The sequence below is a fragment of the Pelophylax lessonae genome (genome assembly GCF_965119305.1).
Source record: "Pelophylax lessonae genome assembly, chromosome: 6".
Classification (NCBI taxonomy): Eukaryota; Metazoa; Chordata; class Amphibia; order Anura; family Ranidae; genus Pelophylax; species Pelophylax lessonae.
Window position 1 is genome coordinate 159,233,059 of NC_138773.1, and position 12,028 is coordinate 159,245,086.

At 40.8% G+C, this 12,028-nt stretch overlaps 1 protein-coding gene across 2 annotated transcripts in view; it reads right to left on the reverse strand.

Annotated features, from left to right (window-relative positions):
- Window positions 1-7,663: 7,663 nt before the first annotated feature.
- METTL22 (methyltransferase 22, Kin17 lysine) overlaps window positions 7,664-12,028 on the reverse strand; it is a 407,031-nt gene continuing 402,666 nt past the window's right edge. For both annotated transcript variants that reach the window (XM_082261015.1, XM_082261014.1), the window contains one exon: window positions 7,664-7,839. In XM_082261015.1, the coding sequence (XP_082117141.1) occupies window positions 7,804-7,839 (36 nt within the window). In that variant the 3' untranslated portion in view covers window positions 7,664-7,803. The remainder of the gene's footprint in view (window positions 7,840-12,028) is intronic.

Sequence of the window (12,028 nt, forward strand, 5' to 3'; positions counted from 1 at the left end):
AGTGGGCCGCTTCTGCTGTGCTTAATCACAGCAGAAGATGATCTGCAAGTCCCAGGCACTGGATGTCCGCTGGCACTCGCTGATCGCTGGGCAGAGACTCAGAACGGAGTTCTGCCTATGTAAACAAGGCAGATCTCAGTTCGGACAGGGGAGAAGAAATGGATTTTGTGTCCCTGCAAGTATGTCTGTATATTAAGAACAGTATACAGATAAATATGAGGGATAATATTAATAATGGAGCTATGGACGAGGCAGAATCCCTATGGGTAGAGCTTCAAAGGGAAGGCATGGTGGGGAAGGTAATATTGGGCGTATGCTATAGGCCCCCCAACCAGAGGGAGGAGGGGGAGGCGGACCTCATTTTACAGATAGGATTGGCAGCAAGGATGGGAAATGTCATTATAATGGGGGACTTTAATTATCCAGATATAGACTGGGCAGAAGGAACCGCACACTCAGCCAAGGCTCGGCAGTTCCTAAATGTTTTGCAGGACAATTTCATGGGTCAGATGGTGAATGCACCGACAAGAAACAATGCGGTACTTGACCTACTGATTACCAACAATACAGACCTGCTCACGGATATAGAAATACGGGGCAACTTAGGAAACAGTGACCATAGGTCAATAAGTTTCAGTATTAATTACAGTAATAGGAAACACATGGGTAATATAAGGACACTGAATTTCAAAAGAGCCAATTTCTCAAAACTGCGCTCGCTGCTAGAAAACATCAAATGGGATAGAACCCTGGGAACAAAGAACACGGAGGAAAAATGGGAGTGCTTCAAGAGCATACTTAACAAGGGGATTGGCCAGTGCATTCCAAAGGGAAATACATATAAAATAGCAAAACTAAACCCTGGGTGGCTAAACTCCAACATAAAAATGCATATTAGTGCTAAAGAAAAGGCCTTCAAAAAAGGCCTGAGGGGGACTGAGGGGTCATTGGCAGCATTTAAGCATTACAAAGAGTGCAATAAGAAATGTAAAGACGAAATCAGGGCGGCTAAAGTAGAACACGAGAGACATAGCGGAGGAGAGTAAAAAGAACCCCAAGAAATTCTTTAAGTATATAAACAGTAAGAAAGTGAGGCCAGAACACATTGGCCCCATAAAAGATGACAAAGGAAATATGGCCACTGAGGACAGAGAAAAGGCGGAAGTGTTAAATAATTTCTTCTCTTCAGTCTTCACAAAAGAATCGGGGGGCTACACGAACCCAGCTTGTAAGGCCAAACTAAACAACACACCTCAGGAAGTGCCACCATGGCTAACAGAAGATAGACTTAGAACTAAACTAGAGAAACTTAACATAAATAAATCACCGGGATCGGATGGCTTGCACCCGAGGGTTCTTAAAGAGCTCAGCCAGGTGATTGCCAGACCATTATTCTTGATCTTTAAGGATAGTTTACAGACGGGTATGGTGCCAGCTGATTGGAAAAAAGCCAACGTGGTACCAATATTTAAAAAGGGGCCGAGATATATCCCGGGTAACTATAGGCCGGTCAGCCTAACATCTGTAATCTGCAAGATTTTGGAGGGGATGTTAAGGGACCACATACAAGACTTTAGTAATGAAAATGGTATTATTAGTAGTAATCAGCATGAATTCATGAAAAATCGTTCTTGCCAAACCAATCTATTAACCTTCTATGATGAAGTGAGCTGCCACCTAGATAAAGGAAAGCCTGTGGATGTGGTGTATCTGGACTTTGCAAAGGCCTTTGACACCGTTACCCACAAACGCTTACTGTGCAAACTAAGGAAGGTAGGTATGGACCATAAGGTGAGTACCTGGATAGAGAACTGGCTCCAGGGGAGAGTCCAGAGGGTGGTGATTAATGGGGAGTACTCGGATTGGGCGGGTGTGGAAAGTGGGGTCCCCCAGGGTTCTGTCCTGGGACCAATCCTGTTTAATATATTCATAAATGATCTAGAGGAGGGGAAATCTAGTACAATCTCAGTATTTGCAGATGATACTAAACTAGGCATGCCAATATCTTCTATGCAGGATGTGGAAACCTTACAAGCGGACCTGAACAAACTAATGGGGTGGGCAACTACATGGCAGATGAGGTTTAATGTTGAAAAATGTAAAGTAATGCACTTGGGGGCCAGAAACCAGAAAGCAAGCTACTCACTAGGGGGGGAACCTCTGGGTGAGTCTAGGATGGAAAAGGACCTGGGGGTACTGGTAGACAATAGGCTTGGCAGTGGCATGCAATGCCAAGCCGCTGCAAGCAAAGCCAACAGAATACTGGGATGCATAAAAAAGGGGATTCACTCCAGAAATAGAGATTATTCTCCCGCTCTACAAGACTCTGGTCCGGCCACATCTGGAGTATGCTGTCCAGTTCTGGGCACCGGTAGTCAGGAAGGATGTGCTGGAACTGGAAAGAGTCCAGAGAAGGGCAACAAAAATAATTAGGGGAATGGAGGACATCAGCTATGAGGAAAGACTACAAGCACTGAACTTATTCTCTCTGGAGAAGAGACGATTGAGGGGGGATATGATATCAATGTACAAATACTGTACTGGCGACCCTAGCATAAGGAACAAACTATTCAGAGAAAGGAGATACAATAAGGCACGTGGCCACTCACTAAAACTAGAGGAAAAGCGGTTTAACCTTAAAGTGCGTAAGGGGTTCTTCACTGTAAGAGCGGTAAGGATGTGGAATTCTCTTCCACAAGCAGTCGTATCAGCAGGGAGCACTGATAGCTCCAAAAAACTATTAGATGGGCACCTTAAAGACCACAACATACAGGGGTATACAATGTACGGTTAACAGCAAACACACAAACACATCATAGGTTGAACTGGATGGACGGATGTCTTTTTTCAACCTCACTAACTATGTAACTATGTAAGTCACTAAATCCATCACTTCCCCTAGTAAAAGCAGCACATACTGTACACTACACAATAACACTGGCTAGTACATCAAAAATGTTATTCACCTTGTAAATTACTTCTCAATTACCTGCTGATGGCATTCATTGCCACATGGATTCTGTGAAACCTCTGGTGTAAAAATATGTTCTTCATCCACCAGTTCCTCCGGATCAATGTCCTGCAGCAGACCAGCATGGTAGGCAATGTTATGGGATATGCAACGTGCCAGGAACATGTCGAAGAAAGCCCGCAAATGGTTTGCTGAAGACAAGCAGACTAAGGACATGGATTACTGGAACCATGTCCTGTGGTCTGTTGAGACCAAGATAAACTTATTTGGTTCAGATGGTTTCAAGCGTGTGTGGCGGCAACCAGGCGAGGAGTACAAAGACAAGTGTGTCTTGCATACAGTCAAGCATGGTGGTGGGAGTGTCATGGTCTGGGGCTGCATGAGTGCTGCCAGCACTGGGAAGCTACAGTTCATTGAGGGAACCATGAATGCCAAAATGTACTGTGACATACTGAAGCAGAGCATGATCCCCTCCCTTTGGAGATTGGGCCGCAGGGAAGTATTCCAACATAAGAACAACCCCAAACACAACTCCAAGATGACCACTGCCTTGCTAAAGAAGTTGAGGGTAAAGGTGATGAACTGGCCAAGCATGTCTCCAGACCTAAACCCTATTGAGAATCTGTGAGAAATCCTCAAATGGAAGGTGGAGGAGCGCAAGGTCCACCAGCTCCGTAATGTCATCATGGAGGAGTGGAAGAGGACTCCAGTGGCAACCTGTGAAGCTCTGGTGAACTCCGTGCCCAAGAGGGTTAGGGCAGTGCTGGAAAATAATGGTGGCTACACAAAATACCTTTGGAATTCGACACGTGTCTTACCTTGCACATGCCTTTGTGCATTAATAAAACAGTTTTGATTTGATGGCTACTTTAATTGTATCTTACTTGGAAGCAGTAAAATTTATCTACAGAAATGCATGAGAACAGAGGAATGAGCTTGGTTGAACTACATGGACTTGTGTCTTTTTTCAGCCAGACTAACTATGTAACTATGTAGCTGTAACAAAACGTATTATTAATTGCTATAAGAATATGCAAGAGATTTTTTTTATTGCCTTCTGATAATTAAACTGCAGTGCTAGTATTATCACTCTATATTAGGAGAGGCGCATACATCACATTTCAATTTTCCCCTTGTGATTTACAGGATTTGTTTTGTAGATAGTTACAATACGAATACATTTTAGTCCTTTAAAGTTTATTTTTTATATAGACATGTTTGCAAGAAAGTAAACTACAGTTTTAAAAATAAGAAGAATTTGTATAAATGCTACAAAAGCAAAAAGTGCAGTATTAATTGCACATTCATTGTGAGATTTTGCTTGTCTGCCCTGCAAAAAAAAAATGGTGGGGACCATTGATGATTTTGAAATATAATTTTTACATTACTCCAGACACTGACAGACTTACAAGTAGCAATATGCTATTTTGTCCAATAGTAAATTGCTCTATGAACAAGTGTTCTTGTTTGTTCATATATTTATACTCATACACTCAAACACAGTAGTATCATCACAACCTTTAATAAAATGTAACATTCAAATTTAATAGTAAACTGTTTGAGAAATACAATAAAAATATAAAGTATTTGTTAAAATTATATCAATTTTATTGCTATTGTAGTTCAAACAACAGTGGTCATGGTAACTTTAATTTAGCTAAGAGGAAAAAAAAAAAAACAGACCACACTTCAGGCACAATTGAATAAACATATTTGTTTTTGCATCAGTGTTTACCTAAAAGATAATGCGTTTTTAATCCTGCTTCTTTCAGGTGATTTTGCCTTTCCAGATAATGTTTAGAAGTCATCGGACTGTTTTAGTGCTAAAAAAACACCCTAACTATAAAAATAAACTTTTGTTACTCTCACTACCCATTAGCTAACTTTCTGGTATATTTTTTTTTTTGTAGTGTGTATGAGGATGAGTTCACACTTGAAGCAGATACGGCTGACAGCAGGGGTCTGGTGCGTCCCTGTTATCCATTTCAGGGACGAATCAGGCCCAAATTTTTGGCTAAATTCAGACCTGAAACAGAGCCAAAGATGCAGAGATCCCCTGTGCAATTCACTCCGCAGCTGCCCCGGAGATGTGCGAACCAGCTCTATTGAAAGCCAGTCACAATCTCCTGTCATGCGAATTGGATGCGGGGGAAACCTGCATCCAATTCACATAAGTGTGAACCCAGCCTTAACAAATTAGAAACAATTTACAGTTGCATAAGTTATTTCAGTTGCGTTGTATTATTTTATCAAGCTACAGTATTTTTTCATCAAAATATTCAATTCACAAAAATATTTTTTTTCTTAGGAGTTTGTATTTTTTGCCACACAATGTTATTTTATCTTTACTGAAAATAGCTCCTTGTCTGCTCCCCTCAATGGGTAAAAGTGTTATTTTAGGGAGCAATTTCCCCTGTAAAAACCTTTGGGAATTTACTTGCACATAAAAAATGCCACAAAAAAAAAACATATCTTGTATGCAGCAAATTCATCAGGTTCTTGTGATAAAACATTTAGTAATTTGAAGAAATAATTTAGTAAAAATGAGAAAATAACATAGTAATGGAAAACGGCATGTATTATGCTTCCATGAATTGAACATTGGTTTTTTTTTTTTTTTTTATATTGGTTGATCTGTTTTATGCTTGGATAGCTTTGCTTTAGCTTAAAATTACATCAAATTAGCAATTCAGTATCCAGAAAACAACAGAACTGTTTATAAAATTCTGAAACTGATGTTTTGTTATATTTTTGCATAGACCATAATTCCACTAATTTGCATATTTGAGATCTGACATTGCTGACTATCATCTTTGCTTTTGTTTTATTATCTAAAGAACAACTGAACTACAACTAGGACAGAAATTCAGAATTTTCAGACTTGTTTAAGGTCAATTTTTACTAGATATTAAGCTAAAATTAGGATGACATCTGTGAAGTTTTTACCTTTAAACATGATCTAAAAAGATACAGCTCCTGTATCCCGACACCTACAGGTTTGTTTTAAAGCTGATTTACAGGAATTCAGCTTCTTTATAAAAAGTAAAGGTACACTATAAGTTGAGTCCCGGTGCCTTCGAGAGCAGAGATCCACGGATGAATTCAGGATGTCAGGAGCTCTTCACTAACACGTCCGCCACTCCCTACATTTGGCCACACCCCCCTATAAGTTAAGTCCAAGGAGCTGCTTGGCTTATCTCTTTTATTTACATCTGACAGTTTTATAGAGACAACTATCACTGCATTACCATGAGCCCAATGCTGATGCTTCAGGTCTAAGCATCTTTAACATTAGAGTCGGTGCAGCTGCTATGCCTGCCCTGCCCCTCTTCCTGCCCAATCACAGAAGCCTTTGCATCATGTGAACTCATTCACAAAATACAAAGGCTCTTCTCAATGGGCAGCAGTGGGGATGGACAGGCATAGCTGCTCTGTGTGCCTCTCTCTCTCTCACAGGCCTGGGTGTCAGTGTATGCTCCACCAGAGATATAAACCTGTAAGATTTAAATAGAGAAAAGTTTAGGAGATGGCATGCACCTCTTTGGATTCATAGTGTGCCTGAACCTTTTACAACGTGGCTGAATTCCTGGAATTCAGCTTTAAATATGTTTTCAATTGCTTATTTTACTTATCCTCAGTATATTTTAACAAGATAACTATATTCTAGTGTAATCCTTTTTGTGGATACAATCACCAGTTTATTAACAAGTGTTTGACTATAATTTTCTACAGCAAAAACTGGCATTGTACTTTTATTTCCAGCTTAGAAAAACTAGAGGGAACTCTTCTAAAATTGGTGCGATTGCCTTTTTGTTTGTGCTAAATCTTAGCAGATTTTTTATTTTTTCTCTACCGTATCTGCCTACATTTATCCACTGTTTACACTTCATCTTGATGACTTTAACCTCCTTAGCAGTATTCCCGAGTGTGGCTCGGGGTGGAATTTTAGTGCCATTAGCGGTAACCCCGAGCCACATTCGGGGTACCACCAGGGAGCATCGCTGGATCCTGGTAGAGGGAACTTACCTTGTCCCCGGGATCCCGCGATGTGTCCCTGCAGCATACGGCGGCCGGATCTTCTGCCTGATGCTGTGAGCCACGGCTTCCATCTCCTGCGACATGACGCTCGCAGGGTGGTGGAACCGGCGGCAAATTTGAAAAGTAAAACACACAAACACACTGATATATTGTAATCCTATTGGATTACATTACAAAATAAAATAAATTGACATTAGTTTGCCCCCCAGTGCCCTTTCCTGCAGTTTTACTGTACTATATATATATATATATATATACACACACACACATATATATATATATATATAATATATGTATACATATATATATATATATATACACTTTAACTTATAGTTATTGGTTATATTATAATTTATGATTTTGTGTTTCAAACTTTATCATACCCAAGATGTTATAAAGAAGAACGCACAGTAAAAAAAAAATCATATGTAAATAGTTGGTCTGGGCTGCTCGTCCTTAAGAATTACTAGCAAAATAATGGTACCGCTTTCAGCACCTAAAATCGGAAACAATCATACAGCCAGGGAGGTTAACAAATTAAAATAAAAATAAGACATGACCATTAAAATAAGAAACTAAGAAAAGTAATTTTTTACCAGTGTTAATAAATACCCCCCCCCCCCCCAAGGCCCACTGGCTATTCTCCAATACTTTACACAAATACTGCATTTTCAAAGACAAGTTAGGCACCAAACTGATTTTTCTTTAGTAGCCAGTAATATATTTCTGTATTATTCTCAGATCATTAGCATCTCTGTTCTGTGCGGTTGTACAGTAGGTCTTCCATGAACAGGTCATGTAAGGGGTGTGGCAGTAATTTTCCACAGTTCCTGTCAAACCAAAAAAAGAAAATAGGTTTAGTCTATATCTTTAAGTATATTATTGTACTTGATAATATACTTCTCTATACTTCTTTCCAAGAATAAAGCTACATTCCAAAAAACAAAATCCACAGTTAAAAGACACATACTGTATAGTAACACAAAAAGAATATTAGCACTGCACTCTGATACTGTCCTAGTTGAACAAAGCATTAATTCAATAATATAAATAATGCTCTGGATATGCTTATTGTGAATATATTAGGTTCTATCACTAGTAGAACTGATACTAAAGCCACGTACACACAGTTTTTTTTTTTTCCAACCCAGCGGGCTGAACGAAAAAAAAAAAACTGAAGAGCTCAGGAGGAGCCGCTGTACTAACTATCTGACATTATTATTATTATACAGGATTTATATAGCGCCAACAGCGCTTTGTGAGGGAAGACAATACAGTTACAATACAATTCAAAACAGGAGGAACTAGAGGGCCCTGCTCGTTAGAGCTTACAATCTAGAAGGGAGAGACATTAGTACAGCAATCTCTCCTGCTGAGCTAATGTGTTCTGACAGGGAGATGGTCCCCCAGCAAGAACAACCCAGTCAACACTCTTAGCCATTGGCTGAGAGTGCTGATTGCCAGACCTTTTTCGGTAATGCCCCTTTGACAGAAGCTCGGCCGAATGGCTGTCTTCTGTTGGATCGGCTGCCGTACACGCGGGCCGAATGTCGGCTGGTTTCTATTGAACCGGCTGATGACGCTTGACATTCAGCTTGTGTGTATTAGGCTTTAGGGATGCGATTTGTCTTTGAGTCTAATTTGACTTAGGAGCAAACCCGGCCCGTTCATGGTTCATGAATCTGGAAAACTAATGGGTGATTTTTCCACAATAATCAACTAACTGTACTGCACTCCTGGTCTTTGAACTTACATTAGAATTCCTTTAAAGGACAAGGGGGAATTAGGACAAATCAACTTCCTCGTTAAAAAAAAAGTAAAATACCTAGCAGTAATTGCTAGGAATTTAACCCTATTGTGCTTAAGAAAAGCATAGGAAATGCTGCTGATAAGTTGCATACAGATGACACAGATTAGGTCTTGTAGGCACCAACTGGTTTCTTAATCACTTAAGGACCGGAAGGTTTTACCCCCTTAATGACCAGGCCATTTTTTGCAATGCTGTACCCAAACAAAATTTATGTCCTTTTTTCCCCACAAATAAAGCTTTTTTTGATAGTATTTGATCACTACTAGGATTTTTATTTTTTGTGGTATAAATGAAAAAAATGCCAAAAATGTTGAGAAAAAATGATATTGGTACATCCAATCCAAACTAAACAAAATTTTTGTCATACATTTAGGCCAAAACGTATTTAGCTACATGTCTTTGATGAAAAAAAAAAATCTCAATAAGCGTATTGTTTATTGGTTTGCTGTTATAGGGTCTACAAACTATGGTGTAAATACTGGGATTTATGCAGCTTTTACTTTCTGACTGCCTAGCTCATTTCTTGAAGTGCTAAAATGGCAGGGCAGTACAACCCCCCCCCCCAAATTACCCCTTTTTGGAAAGTAGACACCCCAAGGAATTTCCTGGGAGGCATGTTGAGCCCATTGAATATTAAATTTGGTTTCGTCACAGGTGTTTGAAAAATGACAAAAAAAAAAATGGGATTTTTGTACTTACCGTAAAATCCATTTCTATGAGTTCATCGACGGACCCAGCGCTCCTTAGATCATTACAACTGGGTTATATTACCACCTCCAGGAGTAGGACTAGACAGAACAAAAAATACCTGGCGACACCCAAGGGCAGTCCTTAGCTGGAATATAACTCCCCCCCCCTCTCTGCTCCAGGTAATCAGTTTAGTAGTAAGCGTATTAAAAGTATCAAAACTCCCATAAAGGGGTGGGTGCTGTGTCCATCAATGAACTCAGAGAAATGTTTTTTACGGTAAGTACGGTAAGTACAAAAATCCCAATCTCTCTTTTGTTTATCGACGGACACAGCGCTCCTTAGATCATCCCTACTGGGACATCCAAAAGCAGTGCCCAAAGGAAAACGAGGGTGGGGAAAATAACCCAAGGCTATACAGAAGAGCCCTAACCAGGACACAGGAGTCTTAACCGGGGCACAGGAGCCCCATCTGAAAAATAAAAATTGAAAGAAAAACACCCCTCAAGATGGAACAGCCCCTCTTAAACAGCAGCCTGCAAAACCTTGTGGCCAAAAGAAGCACCCGCAGATGTCAATCTACTTTGTAGAATTGTGTAAAGGTATGCACCAATGACCAAGTGGCCACCTTGCAAACTTGTGATAGTGACGCTTGATGACTGAAGGCCCAAGAAGTACTCAGCGCCCGAGTAGAATGGGCCGTGACAGGGAAAGCAGGAACCTGACCTTTAATAGAATAGGCCTGAGTTATCGTCTGTCTGATCCATCTGGAGATGGTACCTGAAGAAGAGGCCAGCCCTTTTCTTGGTCATTCCATAACCACAAAAAGCGAGTCTGACCTCTGAAAGGGCTCCATAGCTGCCAGATACACTCGAATCGCACAAACCACATCCAAGGTATGCAAGGCAAATTCATTGGGATCAGCCAGCTTGGGACACAAGGAAATACAATGTCCTCATTCAAATGGAAGTCAGAGACAACTTTGGGCAGGAATGATGGACAGGGAAGAAGAACCACTTTATCCCTATGCACCACCAAAAAGGGACTGCGAGATAATGCTGCCAATTTTGATACTCTGCGAGTCGAGGTAATAGCCACCAAGAACGCACACTTCTGGGACAACGTAGGCAGGGGAACCTCCTAAATATATTCTCAAATGGAGGTTTCTGGAGAACCGAGAGCACTAAGTTTACAGTTGTGTTCAAAATTATTCAACCCCCACTGAAATTCATTGTTTTGGCCAGTTTGACATTGATTTTGATCATTCAGTCATCCTGCTTACAATTAAATCAAAGAGGCACGTGTAGGTCAGACAAATATAACATAACATTTATAATGAAATAACCACAAATGTCTTTTCTGTGATCATTATCAGTTTTATTCAACCTCCAAGTGACATTCAATCTTAGTACAACATCCTTTTACAGTTATAACAGCTTTTAAACGTGAAGCATAGCTTGACACAAGTGTCTTGCAGCGATCTACAGGTATCTTCGCCCATTCGTCATGGGCAAAAGCCTCCAGTTCACTCACATTCTTAGGCTTGTGCAGTGCAACTGCTTTCTTTAAGTCCCACCAGAGGTTCTCAATCGTATTTAGGTCTGATGACTGTGATGGCCACTCCAAAATGTTCCAGCCTTTAATCTGCAACCATGCTCTAGTGGACTTGGAGGTATGCTTGGGATCATTGTCCTGTTGAAAGGTCCAACGTCTCCCAAGCCTCAGGTTTGTGACGGACTGCATCACATTGTCATCCAATATCTCCTGGTACTGAAGAGAATTCATGGTACCTTGCACACACTGAAGCTTCCCTGTACCTGCAGAAGCAAAACAGCCCCAAAGCATGATTGACCCCCCACCATGCTTCACAGTAGGCAAGGTGTTCTTTTCTGCATAGGCCTTGTTCTTCCTCCTCCAAACATAGCGTTGATCCATGGGCCCAAACAGTTCTAATTTTGTTTCATCAGTCCACAGAACACTATCCCAAAACTTCTGTGGTTTGTCCACATGACTTTTGGCATACTGCAGTCGACTCTTCTTATTCTTTGGAGACAGCAAGGGGGTGCGCCTGGGAGTTCTGGCATGGAGGCCTTCATTACGCAGTGTGCGCCGTATTGTCTGAGCAGAAACTTCAGTACCCACATCTGACAAATCTTTTCTCAGTTCCTCAGCAGTCACACAGGGACTTTTCTCCACTCTATGCTTCAGGTAGCGCACAGCAGTCGAAGTCAGCATCTTCTTTCTGCCACGACCAGGTAGCGTTTCAACAGTGCCCTTTGCCTTGAATTTGCGAATGATGCTTCCTATGGTGTCTCTTGGTATGTTTAACATCTTTTCAATCTTCTTATAGCCATTGCCCTTCCTGTGAAGAGTAATCACCTCTTCTCTTGTCTTCCTGGACCATTCTCTTGACTTCACCATGTTTGTAACCACACCAGTAAATGTGTAGAAGGAGCTGAGTATCACAGTCATTTTAAAGCTGCCTAATTGGTGCTTATTAGGCTTTATTGCTGCTCCCTGAC